Source organism: Cyprinus carpio, unplaced genomic scaffold (genome assembly GCF_018340385.1).
Source record: "Cyprinus carpio isolate SPL01 unplaced genomic scaffold, ASM1834038v1 S000006507, whole genome shotgun sequence".
In the NCBI taxonomy this organism is placed as follows: domain Eukaryota; kingdom Metazoa; phylum Chordata; class Actinopteri; order Cypriniformes; family Cyprinidae; genus Cyprinus; species Cyprinus carpio.
The window spans coordinates 85,250-102,871 of record NW_024879175.1 but is presented as its reverse complement, the minus strand read 5'-3'; the positions used below and the strand labels follow the sequence as shown (position 1 = coordinate 102,871).

General features: G+C 35.9%; 1 protein-coding gene across 2 annotated transcripts in view; it reads right to left on the bottom strand.

Moving 5' to 3' along the window:
- The window catches only part of LOC109069944 (B-cell receptor CD22-like), an 89,666-nt gene that overhangs the window by 30,989 nt on the left and 41,055 nt on the right, over positions 1–17,622 (bottom strand). Inside the window, exon 1 of one of the 2 annotated variants that reach the window (XM_042754393.1) lies at positions 16,968–17,026. The exons of the other annotated variant lie outside the window; for it this stretch is intronic. Within the exon in view, the coding sequence (XP_042610327.1) occupies positions 16,968–16,998 (31 nt within the window). The 5' untranslated portion in view covers positions 16,999–17,026. Of the gene's footprint in view, positions 1–16,967; positions 17,027–17,622 lie in introns of those variants that run through there. 2 annotated transcript variants of the gene reach the window in all.

The following is a 17,622-nucleotide window of genomic DNA, read 5'->3' as shown; positions in this document are numbered from 1 at the left end:
CTGCATGTATGTATAGCGCTGCGTTTTAACTGAATCATGTTGCAAAACAGACCAAATGCAGTGTTAATGTTCAATAAAGGCAGAAAATCACAAACTGCTCGTCTGAATTTATTTATTATATATTTAGACAATGAAAAACAATGTTTATTTATTTATTTATTTATTTATTTAAAGAAAGATAGGCCTACCTTAAAAAAAAATGTAATTAATTATTTTATTAATTAATTTCTTTATGTAGTGGCAGAAACGAGCTTCCATAAATAGCCCACAAGGTGGGAGTATTGTATTGTATTTTAGCAAGAGATCCATGATGATGATATTCTGCTGTGTTCAGTGATGAGCGCCAATGGATTCTTTTAGGCAGCGGCTATTTGCACTAGGTGTAAATAGCATATTTTCTTAGCGATAGATGATATTTACACTAAGTGCAAATAGCAATGGATTCTCTTTACACTAAGTGAAAATAGCAGTATTATTTTTAACGATGTGCCATTTACACTAAGTGCAAATAATTATAGATTGTATTTACACTATGTTAAAATAGCAAGATTTTCTGCTATTTATACTACTTATTTCAAATAATGGCAATTATCTGCACCTCAGTATTGTAGTACATTATAAAACAGTACACAATAATAACTTTATTAGGAGGATGCGAACTCGGGTCGATTGCGTCAAAAAGCACACATTTTAACCACTAATCCACTACAATTGATACTGAGTTTGTGTCGTTTATGAGTGTTGACTATTCCAATCACATGTTAGTGGGCGATAGTGTAACTAGCCTCTGGCAACAAGGCAGGATTGCACTTAGTGTAAATAGACACTGATTCTTTTAACATTATATTAAATGTTGCAACGGCTGACATGAGGCTTATACATGTGTTTGTTTGTAAATAAAGGCTAACAAAATTTAATCAACAGCACACACGTCTCAACATTTCGATATAAAACAGGTTCAAAAGCCTATTTAAGTCCTCTCTGTATAGCCTACCACTTTTACACATGCTCCAGCTACATTTTTATTTCCATACTTTTGAATTACTTCTGTATAAAACAGTTTAAAATCACCCAAAGACGCAGGACTTTTATTATACAACTCTTGACAAGACTGCGGATGACAACAGTTTCCAAGCTAGGATTGGTTAAATAAAACGTATAAGGTGGGGCTCAACAAAGGTGTATTTGCATGCACATTGTAGATATCTAAAAACGTATTTTGACTAGTCAAACTGTTAATTCCAGATATCTACATTGGAATTACGCCTAGTCACAAAGCTAAATGCAGATATCTCTAAATATAGTTCTTCCTAGTCAAAAATCTGATTGGGATATCCATAATTAAATTGCAGATATCTTTAAATGGGTTTTGACTAGTCAAAATTCCAATTCAAGATATCTACAACTGTGATTTGACTAGTCATAAATGAATTGCAGATATCTACAAATGTATTTTGGATATCTTTAAAAATTTGGAATTAAAGATATCTTAAATTGTATTTTGACTAGTCAACTCATATTTAAAGATATCTTGAATTGGGATTATGACTAGTCAAAACACATTTGAAGATATTTCTAATTGAATTATCACTAGTCAAATTGAAATTTGAGATATCTTTAATTAGAATTTTGACTAGGCAAATCATATTTAAAGATATCTTGAATTGGAATTACAACTAGTCAAAACTAATTTAAAGATATCTGCAAATAATTTTCAATGGAAGTCAATGGAAGATTATGACTAGTCGTAATAGCATTGTAGATATCTGGAATGTGTATTGTGACTAGTCAAAATGACATTGTAGATATCTTCAATGAATATTACGACTAGTCATAATCACATTGTAAATATCTTAATTCCAATTACGACGAGTCATAATTGCAATATAGATATCTGGAATTACAATTGTGACTATCTGAAATTATATTTATGGATAGTCAAAAACAAGTTTTAAATGCTAAAACGGCTTGCGATAGCTACAGGTGGAGAGGAGAGAGAGTCATAGAGCCAATTCAATGAATAGGGATTATTAGGAGGCCATGATTGACAAGGGCCAGTGGAGGGAATTCTGGCCAGGACACCGGGGTTACACCCCTACTCTTTACAAGAAGTGCCATGGGATTTTTAATGACCAAAAAGAGTCGGGACCGCGGTTTAACATCTCACCCAAAGGACGGTGCTTTTTACAGTACAGTGTCCCCATCACTACACTGGGGCGTTAGGACCCACACAGACCACAGGGTGAGCACCCCCTGCTGGCCTCACCTCTTCCAGCAGCAACCTAGTTGTTTTATTTTTATTTTTATTTATTTTTTTTCACCATCCACATCGCTCTGCAGCCCAAGACTGGCTGTGTATCTTCTTCACTCCTCCAAAGGTATGTTTTGTCATTTCTGAAGGTTTTAGACAAAAGTAAATTATAAACTAAGAACGGGTGTTTGTGTGGAAATGAACCTCCTGCTGTCAGAGAGTGAATCTGCATCTCATTCAAGCTTCTTCAGCTGCTGTTTGTTTCCTTCAGGCATTGAGTATTTCACAAAGCTTGTTAAGATTCTGTTTTTGCTTCAATTGTGTATTATTGATCAAAGTATGTGTATGAGTTTATTATACATGACGAAATTCGATGAATGATATACATGATTTATGATGGGACTTTAAACAAATTAAATAACTGTAATGCGATGTATGTTAATAAGTGTCGAGTCTTCATTTTGTTTTTCCTTTCAAGGAAACAAATCAAGAAAAATAATAATTCTACGGTTTCTATATTCTGTATGTTGCTCAAAAACAAAATACTGTTCCACAAGAACAATAAAATAAATAAATTTACCGACAGCTTTAAAAATAAACACATTTCAGAGCTGACAACCAACAATACCGTGATATCGGCAAGTGTTATCTACCGTCAAAGTGGCCACGCAGGAACCGCGCTCTCGTGCCTAGTATTACCTCCCATGAAGTAAAATTAAGTTAAATTGGATTTTGCGAGAGTTTATCTGTAATAGTTTCTAAAGTTTTTTACCAGTTGCCTTGTTTGCTCAATGGCATGCAAATGTTCTCTTCAGTGTTTAGAACGGATCTTTGAGCAAATTTTCTGTGCGGATCATGATGTTTTTTTCCCATTGCACGATGCAAATTGTCATAACTCGAAAATGTAATGTTAATCCTGATGATCCATCCCACTAACCAACACCCATGAGTAGCTTGTCTACACAGACATTCTTGCTGGATGAAGGACCATCACCTTCAACTCAACCTTGCCAAGACCGAACTGAAATGTGGTTCCAGCAAACCCTTGGATTTGATCCTGTAATTTCACCATCCAGTTAGGCACATCATACAACAACTCATTCAAAACAGCCTAAAACCTGCTTAAGTTATGATTGATGATCAGCTGACTATTCTCAGACCACATTGCAAAAAATGTCCGGTCCTGCAGATATTGCTTTATTCAACATTAAGAAGATCAGGCCCTTTCTTTCGGAACCTGCTGCACATATCCTCGCTCAAGCTCTTGCATTTCTGTCCAGGCTAGACTATTGCATGTGTTCTCTTGGCAGGTCTTCCAGCCAGTTTCTATCAAACCTTTTACCATTAATCCAGAACGGGGCAGCTGGGGGTAATTTTTTAATGAACCGACCAAAAAAAATACGTCCACACCTCTGTTTATGTCAATTGCACTGGCTACCAATAGCCTGCTGTCGCATAAAATTCAAGGCATTGATGTTGGCATACAAAACCACCACTGGCTCTGCACCCGTTACCTAAATTCATTACTTCAGAGTTATGTGCCTTCTAGAAGCTTGCGTTCTACAAGGTGAACATCGCTTGATGTGCATCCCAAAGCTAGGAAAAGTTCACTTTTACGGACTTTTAAATTAAATGTTCCCTCCTGGTGGAATGACCTGCCCAAACTCAATCTTCAGCCATCTTTAAGACTCGGCCTTAAAAACAACATCTCTTCCATTTTTATTGGACCCTCTAACTTTGCACACTCACTATTCTAATTCTGGTTTAAGAAAAAAAAAAAAAAAAACAAAAAATCTAACTACCTTTCTAATCTTTTGTATTCATATATTCTTTTCATTTATTATACAATTATAAAAAAGACCTCGAACACTAGCTTGCTCTATTCTTGTTCAGCTTGATTCAAGCCCGGTTTTCTTTTTTATCTCTATATTATTTACAAGCCCTTGCTACGTGTATACTGCTTTAAGATGTAAACTGCGACTTGTTACTAGCACTTCATTATATCATTGCGCTTTGCGTTTTTGAGTTTGATGCTTCCTTGTCCTGTTTTTGTAAGTCATGCTTTCAGATAAAAGTGTCTGCTAAATGACTACATGTTAAAGTAAACTCTTGATCGATTGATTGTGGGCACTATACATACATTGTGATTTATTAAAAAGAACTTATTTATTAAATATTGAAATCCATAAATACATTGGGGTGGGGTCAGTACCCAGCACTTATTTTTTCCACTTCATGCACTGGTTGGAGAGGAAAGAGATGCGGCTTGTAGAATCGATGTGTAGTCTATAGATACAGTCTGTGAAAAATTAGTGTAAATGAACATGATATCTAATCATACACAAAAAAGGAATAAAATGACAAACAATATGGCAAATACAACAGACACAAACATATCCAAATAAAATAAACAATTTAGCGTATAATAGCCTATCATACAGAGATTGATTTAAAGTAATCAAAAGTACAAATACGTCTGGCATAGACTTCACCATGTAAATTAAATATAAATTAATTTATAAAGTTATGAACATATAATAAGATGAAGTGAAGAGCAGTGATTAATTCTCTCCTTTTCTTTAGTTGTGTTGATTAACAGATGACAGAACTAGCGTCAGGTTTATACAGCAGGAAGCTGTCACAGATCTAATATATTTGACTAGCTTTTCAATTACTTTTCAAATCTTGGAATCGCGTTCACAGAAAGAGCTTGAGAAACTGCAGCTCAGTGCTTTGAACTCATTTTTTAGTATCGAGCAAGAACGCAGGAGACTGTATACGACAGTCACATTACATGATTTGACTGATTTGGATGTTACGTAGATAGAGCATCAGCACACCACACATTAAAGGAACATTTCATGATTTCATAACCACTGACCAAAATTAAAACAAAACTGAAATTAAATCATCTTTGAGAGGAAGGCGGGGCTCCTGGTGTTTCGGGGGCCCTACACAACATGTGATCTTTGTGTAATAGGATCAGCTCTCTGTGGTGTTTGACTCTGTCCATCATAATGTACTTCTAGAGAGACTGGGAAAGGTTTTTCGGGATGGTCCTCAATGGTTCAAGTCAGAAGGGAGAGGTTATTATGTGACTATATGAGAGCATAAGTCTAAGCATCAGTGCATTGATGAAATTAACAGTTAGATATGGCCAGTTAGTGAAAACAAAGAGAAACCTGAAGTCATTGCATTTGGAAACAAAGATGAAGGTTCTCAGGTGAATGCATATCTTAACTCCAAACAACAAGAAATCAAGGCAAGAATCTTGATGTGATTCCGGAGTCGATCTTAGTTTTCAGTCGTCGTGTCAAAGCAAAAACTAAATCAGCATACTATCATCTCAAAAAACATTGCGATAAATATTTTGTTTCTAGTCAAGACTTAGAGAAACTCGTTCATGATTATCAGCAGCAGGGTGGGACTATTGTAATTAACTCCTGACCGGTCCTTCCCAAGAAGACCATTAGCTGCACAGCTTTTTTCCCAGCAGCCCCTCATCCAGATTCTGACTAGAAACCAGAAAATCTGACCACCAGTCCTCTGGTCTTTATGCTTCCAGTGACATTTACCGGGTGATTTTAAAGTATTATTACTAGTTTATAAATCACACTCTGACGACCCTCACTACATTGCAGATATGCTCACTGAATATAAAGCCTAACTGACCTCAGATCATCAGGATCAAGTCAATAGAAATAGCAAGGGTTCACTCCAAACAAGGAGCGTCTGCTTTTATGCTGCACGCAGCTGGAATCAGCTTCAGAAGAGATCAGATGAGCTAAAAACAGTAGCCACATTACACATCCAGACCTCAAAAACAACATCTGTCCAGCTGTTCATTTGGGGTTACTGAATGAGCTCTGTGCTATGTCCCCTATGATTGAACTGTATTTATCTATATATGTATCCTCGTTTTTTAAATTCTTAACTGTTTTAATTCATTTTAAAATCATTTTAAAATGTAGATTATTTGCTTTTATTGTAGTGATTTATTTTTACGATTATTTTAATTTTAATTATTATCTTATGTAAAGGTACTTTAAATTACCATTGTGTAGGCCATGAATATATTTTATAAATATACTCTCCTTGCCTTTATATATACACTGTAAAAATGTATTGTCAAAATTTAACAGTAACTTACTGACAACAATTATCCAGTAGTTGCTGTCATTGATTCAACAGTAAAGTTACCGTAACACTGACTACAGTAGTGTTTTAGGCTTACTGTAATATTGAATACAGCATTTTTTTAATGTATTTTTTACCATGCCAAAGTACAGTATTACACCTTTGATTTTTAATAATACGTATATAGTATTATACAGTTATGAAATGTTATTTTAATTTCTTTTATAGTGCTACTGTATAACGTTTAGAATTTGTAGAAAACCTGTAAAAGTGCTCTTTCAGCTGCTGATGGGAAATAGGAAAGCAAACAATTGAAGCTTTAAGAGCACAAAGACTTTATTTAAAATTTTTAAACAATACATTAGTAAAAAATGACATGATAAAAATCAAAACAATTAAAAGACTAACAATTTATGATTAATCATTAAAAATCACAGAACAATACACCAGTAATAATAATAGCATATAATACAACAATAAAATATGTTTTAAAACTAAAGAACAATTTATAATTAAGAATTAAAATAACAGTGACATGATGCAACAAAAATCTGTTTTTAAACACGATTAATTAACAATTTATAATTAATAATTAAAATGAGTGAACAATTCATGTGAAAATGAATAGGTAATATACAAAACTTACATAACAGTCTTCTGATAAACCCTCAAGAAAATACAACAAAAAATAAAAATAAAAAACAGTCGTGGAAAAAAAAGTCACACTTTTGATAATCCTGCAAAGAAAATGATAAGCACAAATCTATAATTGAGGCCAAACATACAACTAATTATCAAAAAAAATCACATTATCAACACCTTTAAATGATGGGCAAAAGCTTGTGCATAGGGCCCTGCAGCGACTGAAATTGTACTTTTTTTTTTATTCATATTTTTAACTCTAAAGTAAACATACATACAATGTACATTTTGTTGTCTACCACACACAGTATTAAGAGTCAATGGTTCACAGACTTTTGAACGGGGTCATATTTAATAAATTCAGCTATTTTTTTTTTGTCTTGTGGACTTAATGTAAACATCCTTTATATAAAATATCTTACCCAGGACAGTACTAAATAAAAAAAATAATTTTTGTATGCTCTCTTAATTTGTTAATTTTTCACAGATTCTGCAAGGGGTTCACAAACTTTCAGTCGCTCACTGTAAATGTATTTTTCATCTATTTTCAGTAAGATTTACTAAATAACATATTTCTGCTATTTTCTTTTTAACTTATTGAAAGCATTACCCTCAAAGCATTAATTCACGGCAATTCACTCCTTGATTTGCTTCATAAAAGCTTGCATGTTGACAAACATGTTTATAAGGCATTATTTTCAATGCATTTATTGTTAGCGTGGCCCTTAAATTATTAGTTCACTTACATATGAAAATTACCTCAAGCTTTACTCACCCTCAAGCCATCCTAGGTGTGTTTGCCTTTCTTCTTTCTGATAAACACAGTCAGAGATATATTAATGAATATCCTGATGCATCCAAGCTTTATAATGGCAGTAAACGGGACCAACGAGTATGAAGCTGAAAAAGGAAAGTGTCTCCATCCACATTACTCCCATCATAAAACTTACTCCCACACGGCTCCAGGGGGGTTAATAAAGGCCTTCTTATGCAAAGTGGTGCATTTGTGTAAAAAAAACGAAAAAAATATCCATATACTTTAAAGAAATGTTACAGTTATAATTAAAAAAAATATATACAAATTATTTGAGTTATACAAAGCATATTTGTCAAATGAAAACTGTGAAGGGAACAGAATTACATTTTTAAAACAGATTTCAAAAAAAAAAATTTTTCACAAAAACGTTTGGTTATTTCTGGCCTTTCCCACCATTTTTAAGATTTTTCTAAATACAGATTCAGACACAAATAATTTTGAGATTACTATAGATATTGGCTCCATTTGCGCCCCTATTATTACTCTTATCTTAATGATTCTGCCAGTCATATTGTGCAAAATCCCTAATGAAAGATGCAACTTGTGGGTTTAAGGCTGTGGTTTTCCTCCCAACAATCCTCACGCCTCTTTCTGCTCACCTGGAATTCAGAATTGCATTTCGAATTTTCGAAGAAAAAACCGTAAATACAAAAAAAAAAAAAAAAAAAAAAAAAAAGAAAAACTGTGATCACAATATGTAGCATCATCTCTAATAAGTCATGTCACAATAAGGGATAAGCTCTAAACATTCATTTATGCAAAAGCCCATCGAAAAAAGTGAAAGTGACATACAGCCAAGTATGGTGACCCATACTCAGAATTCGTGCTCTGCATGTAACCCATCCAAAGTGCACACACACAGCAGTGAACACACACACACGCCATGAACACACACCCGGAGCAGTGGGCAGCCATTTATGTTGCGGTGCCCGGGGAGCAGTTGGGGGTTCAGTGCCTTGCTCAAGGACGCCTCAGTCCTGGTATTGCCGGTGTTCTGTTGATTTGTCCTACCCTGTCAGATTTTCCTACCTCCCACTAAAACAGTGGATAGTATAATTTGACAACGAAAAATGCTACTGTAAAGCTATGGTTTATTAACGTCTACACCTACCATAACCCTAAACCTAGCCTTACAGTAATGCAAATACAGTAATTATGTGTTATATTTGCGGTTGTAGCTAGAAGGGATACAGCTACAGGAAACCAACAATAAATATTTTTTTTTCTACCAATTAGATTGCGTTTTTATTAAGTCTTCATCTACCCCAACCCTAAACCTACCCTTACAGTAATGCAGATACATTAAATATCGTTGTTTAGTGTGAGAAAAAGGATGCGATATTGATGTGCGCATATGCAGTAGGAAAATTTGATGGGTAGGATAAAATGTCAGGACACCGGCCCGAGACTCGAACCCACAACCTTAGGGTTAGGAGTTAAACTCTCTAACCACTAGCCCACGACTTCCCCCTCCTTCCCCAAAGGCTAATGGAAATAATTTTTTAACAAAAGTGTACTAAAGAAGTGAAATTTGTTGGAGTCAAGTAGTTTTTTTTTCAAGATGGAGTCTCATGAACCTAATAACATCCCTCCTGACTGGTGTTAAAGGGTTAGTTCACACCAAAAATTAAAAAATAATGTCATTAATTACTCTTCCTCGTGTCGTTCTTGTCCCGTGAGACCTTCTTTCATCTTAGGAACACCAGTTTAAGATATTTTAGATTTATTCCGAGAGCTTTCTGTCCCTCCATTGAAAATGTATGTACGGTATACTGTCCATGTCCAGAAAGGTAATAAAAACATCATCAAAGTAGTCCATGTGACATCAGAGGGTCCGTTAGAATTTGTTGAAAGCATTTTTCACAACACTGCACTTACGCCGCTGACATATGACGCTGCTGACGTGTTTTCTTTGTTATTGGGTGCACCAGAGAACACGTCAGCAGCGTTGTACGTCAACAATCACAGCAGTCGCGTTCACAAACAGACCCGAAAGAGAAGAAAATGATGAATAAAGTCATAATTTTTGTTATTTTTGGAGCAAAATTGTATTTTCGATGCTTCAATAAATTCTAAAATATCTTAAACTGTGTTCCGAAGATGAACGGAGGTCTTACGGGTTTGGAACGACATGAGGGTGAGTCATTAATGACATAAATTTTCATTTTTAGCTGAACTAACCCTTTAAACCTATTAGCTAGAATTAGCTAGAATGTCTGTATGCATGAAAATATTAATATTTACTACTCACCAGATGAAGCATGTTTCCAGGTCGCAGAGAAGACACAATGTTTATCCGACATTACAGGAAAAACTCTTTCAAATGCATTCTCTTGCACCCCCACTGACAGAAAATTAAGTGTTAATGCATGGCACCCAGTCCTGATTTTTTTATTTATTTATTTTTTATGTAGGAATAGCAGTTTTACCTGCAAAATTCTGTGTGGTGTTTTTCGCGGTCAGTTTGCACTGCTGTATTTTTTATTTACATTCATTGAAAATTTCCCAGAATTCATTGAAAATCTACAGTGACATACCGTCAACCGGTGTACACAGTACTCAACTGTTGAGAATACAATATAATACTGTGAAAACAACCAAATCTACAGTAACACACTGTACACAGCTTATACAGCAAGAAAACTGTTGAGATTAACAGTATAATACTGTGTAAACAACAAAAATAATTTACAGTCAGTCTGTTCTGTGTCTCATTGTGTTTTGCTTTCTTCCCTGTGACCTAGTTTTGCCTGTGTTGTGATTAGTTCATTCATCTCCTGTTGTTTCAATTATCCTCATTTGTGTCTGTTACTTAAAGGGGTCATTGGATGTCCACTTTCCACAAGTTGATATGATTCTTTAGGGTCTTAATGAAAACATACTTTGGTTAAAATTTCCCAGTGGTAGTGTAAAAAACACCCTTTTTACCCTGTCAAAATCAGCTCTGTTTTCAGCCTTCTGTTCAAGTCCATCTTGCTTTAAATGCTAATGAGCTCTGCTGACCCCGCCTCTCTCTTCCAGGGGGGGGGTGACGATGAAGCTGGATCTCGAATCATACAAACTAACTTACAAGCATATATTAGGAAAGGTGATTTGCAAAGATTCATAAAAAACCCTTATACTTACTACTTCTGTTGATGAAGCTGGATCACGAATGATTCGCGTGAACGTAAATGCATTTAGGCAGATCGGGGAATGGCGCATTTCAAAAACAAAAGTAACGTTAATCCTCTGCTTCTTCAGTGGCTCAGATGTCGTGAGTAAATGATGACTGCTATGTTCATTATTACATCCAACAACAAAACACCTCAATCACTTAATCGGAGACATTCTTGTCTTCCCCTGCACAGGAGCCGACACAATGACGGACAGCTCACAGCTCACTCAGGGCAGGTCTTGCGAGGAACATACTATTGGGGGTTGCACGTATCCCCCCCCCCAACACCTACTCTGCTGCACGTGTAGCCCCGCCCCATACCTACTCTGATTGGTTTGATTGTCTTTAATAGACATACATGATAGGAAATGTGTGCGTAGTTGCTGTAGGATGGAGTATGTTGTTTAAAAAGCTAAAAACGCTGTGCAGATTTATTAAGCCTTCATTATAATGCACAGAAGAAAAAAAAAATAACATTAGCCTGTAACTCGCCATGTCCCTGAAATGTTTGTTTTGTTAAATTAAACTGATCTTTAGGCTAACAGACTAACAACCCAGTACATTAAGTAAATGAATTGGGTTTATTATCCACAGTGGCAGGATCAGGTCTTCAGATAGAAGAATGAATTATGAATTAAATAATTTTTTAAATTTTGATTATTTCATATCATCAGAGTATGAGAAAGGAAATGAAAAGGATGTATCATTATTGTTTTTAATTTAAATAGCATGACAAGACAATTATTGTTACATATAATTAGCAGTTGATAAATGGCCACCGCAATAGGCTTATGTGTCTGCTGTGTGCCATTTCAATCTTAATGAAACTTTAATTTTCTTTACTACATTGCATAGCATAGACTTTTCCTCCCCTTTATTTCAGGAAAATATGCTGCTCCTCATTATTTTAAAGTGAAGAAATCGAGAAACTTTCATTTCTATCGGCCAGTGATGATTCTGAAAGGACATAGCTGTAATCTGTTGTGCAATTGCATGCGCATCATGCTCTTATTTTAGTGCAGTTGTCTCACAGCCACTGTGGTCAAATATTGAGATAAACTTTATAAAGTATTATCTATTTATATTAAATTAATATATTAAATTGGTACATTCTCCGATACCTCATATCTGCTCATATCTGCTTGTCTGTGAATAGAATGCTTTATTAATAATTTGTTTACTGAGTTTGGTCTTTTTAAAACACAGTTTTAATGCATTAAGCAACGTACTTTCACATTAAGCGTTTTGGAATGTCCCAGTGATTAATTCATGAATTCGACTGGTCCAGAAGATTAAACTTGCAGCAGCTAACATCTCGTGATTCAATAAATCAGACATAGTCAGTCAAGTTAACAACAAACAACTGTGCATTATAATGAAGGCTTTGTAAAACTGCACAGCGTTTTTAGCTTTTTAAAAAACATACTCTGTCCTACACAGACTGTATCGTGGGAGGGGACTGTGCAGAACTACATCATTCTGACAGGAGTCTCAGAGCAGCCTGATTTGAGGAAAGGGGATTTTAAAATAGGGATTTAAAAAAAACACTGGGTGGATTTTTATCATTATAGGGTGGATGTGTACACACACTTCCACACACATTTATGTTCAGACAACAACAAAAGTGAATTTTGCATCTGATGACCCCTTAAAGTCCTCTGTTCTCCTTCAGTGTTGTTGGTTCTCGTCTAATGTGTACGTGTGTTCCTGCCCACCTCCATGTTGCATTACCTTTTGTGAAGTAAATAAAAGACCATTTACACTTCATCTCCCTGTGTGTACTCTCAACACTGACCTGTGTGTGTGTGTGTGTGTGTGTGTGTGTGTGTGTGTGTGTGTGCGTGCATGCATGTGTGGGTGTGTGTGTGTGTTTGTTTGTGGGCGTGTGGTGTGTGTTGCGTGTATGTGTGTGTGAGAGTGTGTGAGCGTGTGTGTGTGTGTGTGTGTGTGTGTGTGAGAGAGTGTGTGTGAGTGTGGGGTTGTGCGTGTGTATGCGTGTGTGTGTGAGAGAGTGTGTGTGAGTGTATGAGTGTGGGTGTGTGGGGGGGTGTATGCGTGTGTGTGTGAAAGAGAGAGTGTGCGTGTGTATGAGTGTGGGTGAGTGGGGGGTGTATGAGTGTGTATGGGTGTGGGCGTGCGTGCATGTGTGCGTGTGTATGTGTGTGTGTGGGTGTGAGTGTGGATGTGTGGGGGGGGGTGTATGAGTGTGTATGAGTGTGGGTGTGTGTGAGGGAGTGTATGAGTGTGTGGGTGTGAGTGTGTGGGGGGAGGGTGGGTATATATAAACGCAAGAAGAGTGTATTAATGTGTGTGTTTGTGTGTGTGTATATATATATATATATATATATATATATATATATATATATATATATATATATATATATATATATATATATCTATATATATATATATATATATATATATATATATATATATATACACACACACACACTAGCAAACACACATTACAAGCAAATAAACAATCATGTGATCACTGTTTCACACTACTGATGCTTCACTGACTACAAACCACATCAGGTCAAAGTGTTTGAGAAACACACAGCCTCACTTCCTGTTTGAGGTTGCCATCAAACATAACTGTGACATAGTAGCCAAAAGATGCATTGAAGACTTTAGGTGTTTTACATTAAGTATATTTTAAATGAACAAAACCAGTTCAGTTAAAGTGACTCAGAAAGGGAACCAGCAGCAACTGACATCAGTGCTTTTGCTCTTCACAATGTAAATGGACTCAATCAAACAAAAAAAAAAAGATGTGGTCTGAGTAAGTTTCATTTCTAGGTCCTTTAGCAGGGCTGAGATCATTTGAGGTGTTACTCAAATAAACTATGTGTGAAAACACCCTTAAACTATTAAACCAATTCAAAACAACTGGCAGAAATGTAGCTCGAGCACTGTTTTCACTCAAAACATTTCACAAAATAATGTTATGAAACAATAAATATGTTGTTCATTAGGGAAGTTGTGGCCTGGTGGTTAGAGAGTTTGACTCTTAACCCTCAGGTTGTGGGTTTGAGTCTCAGGCTGGCAATACCACGACTGAGGTGCCCTTGAGCAAGGCACCGAACCCCCAACTGCTCCCCGGGCGCCACAGCATAAATGATACCCACTGCTCCGTGTGTGTGTTCATTGCTATGTGTGTGCACTTTGGATGGTGCTCTGCATTTAACCCATCCAAGTGCACACACACAGCAGTGAGAAGTGAACACACACCTGGAGCAGTGGGCAGCTATATATCCAGCGCCTGGGGAGCAACTGGGGGTTCCAGTGCCTTGCTCAAGGGCACTTCAGCCATGGGTACTGAGGGTGGAAGAGAGCGCTGTTCATTCACTCCCTCCCACCTACAACTCCTGCCAGCACCGAGACTCGAATCTGCAACCTTCGGTTACAAGTCCAAATCTCTAACCGTTAGGCCACAGCTGCCCCCACTGGTCCACTTGAGAGATAGGTGGCAGGAATGCGATCTGCTGTAAAGCAAGAAGAAGAAGAAGACACGTCACGCGCCAGCTGTTGAGAATGTGCTCAGGACAGTTCAAATAGAAAAAACAGATGAATATACTTCTGTTCTATCTGGGTTCAGAGTCCTCTTAACGACTGTCTTGTTTTGGAAGGAAGAAGAAATGGAAGAGATGCTTTGTAAGTGTAAGTATGGCCCTCATAACTGTGAAAAGAGAGCACAGCTATATAAACATTATCCCCCTGTTTCACAGACAAGGCTTAAGGCTAGTCCCAGACTCAAATTCATGTTCAAGCTGTCTTAGCTGAAAATATCTTGTACTGAAACATCTTAAAATATGTCAGTGCCATTGTCGTGACTCAAGGTGTACCAGTAAAGTTCTTAAGGCATTTTTATAAAAGTTATTTAAATATCCTGATTTAACTAAGGCCTAGTCCTGGCTTCAGCTAAGCCCTGTCTGTGAAACCCTGTTTCTTTGTTCAAACATGGAAGTTATACAAGAACTGAACAATTCTATTGTTCACATCAGGCATGTACATACATTTAAAATCACTTTATGCACTAAAAACATAAACTTATGCCACCTTCACAGCAGAACTCCAGATCAGCTGTATGTCATGTGGGTTAACTGAGACCTGTTCTGAGGAGCATCACTTTATTGACTGGCACACTGCACAATTAAATATAAACCCTCAGTCAGATGCCCTTATGAAGACTGTAACTTTAATGTTTGCTCTTCACAGAAAAGTTGTCAACGACAAGCCTGACATCACCCAGATGGTATTTTAAAGATCATCTCTTTTAACAGTAAACCAGGTTCGTATAAGTGCATTCATCCCATGTTGTAATTGCCATAATTACAAGATTCCAATTTGGAAGAAGCATTCATGTCCTTGTAGAGCTCATAATTATCATTTGTAATCTGGGAATTTTCTGAGAGCTTCTACTTGTATCACGTGACTGTACCTGACTGCTGCACATTAATTTAGGCATTTTTCCATCCATAGAAACGCACAGTTTCTGGTCCAAGGACATGAACAGCTCCAAGCAGAACACAGTGTGAACGCAGCATATGATCTTGAGTATTTGACAACAGCATTATCTATCTGACTTGATAATGTCTTTGTTGATCTGTTTCTTCCTCTGTTGATCCACGCTGTGCAGTTTTACAAAGCCTTCATTATAATGCACAGTTGTTTATTGTTAATTCCACAACTAAACCCATCTAGAGTGGAAATCATTGGAAGAAAAACTTTGTAATGGATGAACCGACCGATCTAATGGTCCTTTATTTGTTTGCTTTTTTCTTAATTTTCTAGTTTAACAAATTGGAAAAATAAAACCAATTATATAGATTTAACTTGGAAAAACAATATATTTGTCTATGAAAACTATTTTATAAAACCTATAGCACGATATTTTTTCTTTTTGAAGAAAGACAATTCATTTAAATTCTATTTTTTTTTAGATCAAAAATAGAATTTATATATATATATATATATATATATATATATATATATATATATATATAATTTATATTAATTGACATATTTTTTTTTAGATCAAAAATAGAATTTATATTAATTGACCTTCTTCAACTAGAAAATTACACTTTGTGGCAGTTTTTATAAAATAGTTTTCATAGACGTAGAAAATATCATTTAGGCCATGTTATTTAATTTTCATTGGCTCAAGTTAGGCTCAATAGTTATAGATGTGAATCATTAACCTAATATTTTTCTTTAACTGGATGAATGAAAACATTTTTACAGTGTGGAACATGTTCATATGTTAATGTGATGAACTACAGCTGTATTTTTTTTTTTTTTTTTTGCTGAGAATGTGAGAACTGACTTCACACATCTGCTAAAAATGACACAGAGACAACTGATAACTGAAAAAACAGAAGTTAAATCTTCCCCCCCTTCTTCTTCTTGTCCTTTTTTGTTTGGCACATGTCATTTGTTTGATATATTGTGTTTAATGCAATGAAATTCAATCATTTTTAAGTGTGATTTTTGGACCACTATATGGATAATTCATTTTCAATAAGAGGGGCAGAAAGAATGAAAAGTGATCGAGAAACTTGTGTGTTTCACCGCTCTTCTCAAACTCTCTGAAACTCTAACGGAGAAACTATTTAAAGATACAATACCATACAACACCCAAACTCATATTAACACAAATACATCTGACTGAACTGAACTGCTGAAAATAAGAAGAAAAGAGTATCACATCATAAACAGCAAAAGCACATGTCCACAGAGCCTCCATCTTTCACAAGCAGCACAGATAAATGCATGTTCTCTGAAACTCTGTATCTGATCCACACGTAACATATCATCACATTAATCTGAACAATAAACAATACGATAAACAGCAAAATTCATAGAGCCTCCAACACACAATCATTCATTTATCTTCAGCTGAATACTGTTAATAACAGAAAAACTGAAGATAGAGTAGAATATAATGAAATACTCACAGAGCATGAGAGGCAGTGCACTGGACCCCATACTGACACATTAACAGACTGTTTTAACAGTGATGCTTGACGCTAAATCAGACACTTCCTGCATTTCACAATACAAGAAGAGATGAGGGAGGAGACACAACTCTACACAGAAACACAAAACAGGAAGAAAAAGAGATCCATTCTAAGATATTAAGCTGCTCTTTCAGTGCATGCAAGTTGAAAAGACTGTTTTTCACAGAGAATGGCTTCAGTAATTGTTCTCACACTGCATTATTTTGTTGTTCACAGCCAGAGCTGCACACATTACAGACAGACCAGTGAATAAAGTAAAACCATGAGGTGACTAATGTAGGCTTGTTCATGTAAGTCCTGCTCTTATTTGAGTTATTTTCACATCAACAATTGCAGCGGCTCGGTTAATGACAACTAATCTGCTTTTACACAATGACTGATATAATGAACAAGTGATCAAATGTATCTGGTATTAAATTCTGGCAATATCTGCATATTTTCCTTCTGGGCCCGAGCACCGAAAACATTGTTCCTGCACTGATGATTCAAACGCGAGTTTTGTGTGCAGTGTAGAGTAGCACTTGTTGTTTGTCGTTTCCCTGTTCACAAATGCAGACATGGTTTTATGTTTACGCGATGTGATGCAACGCAA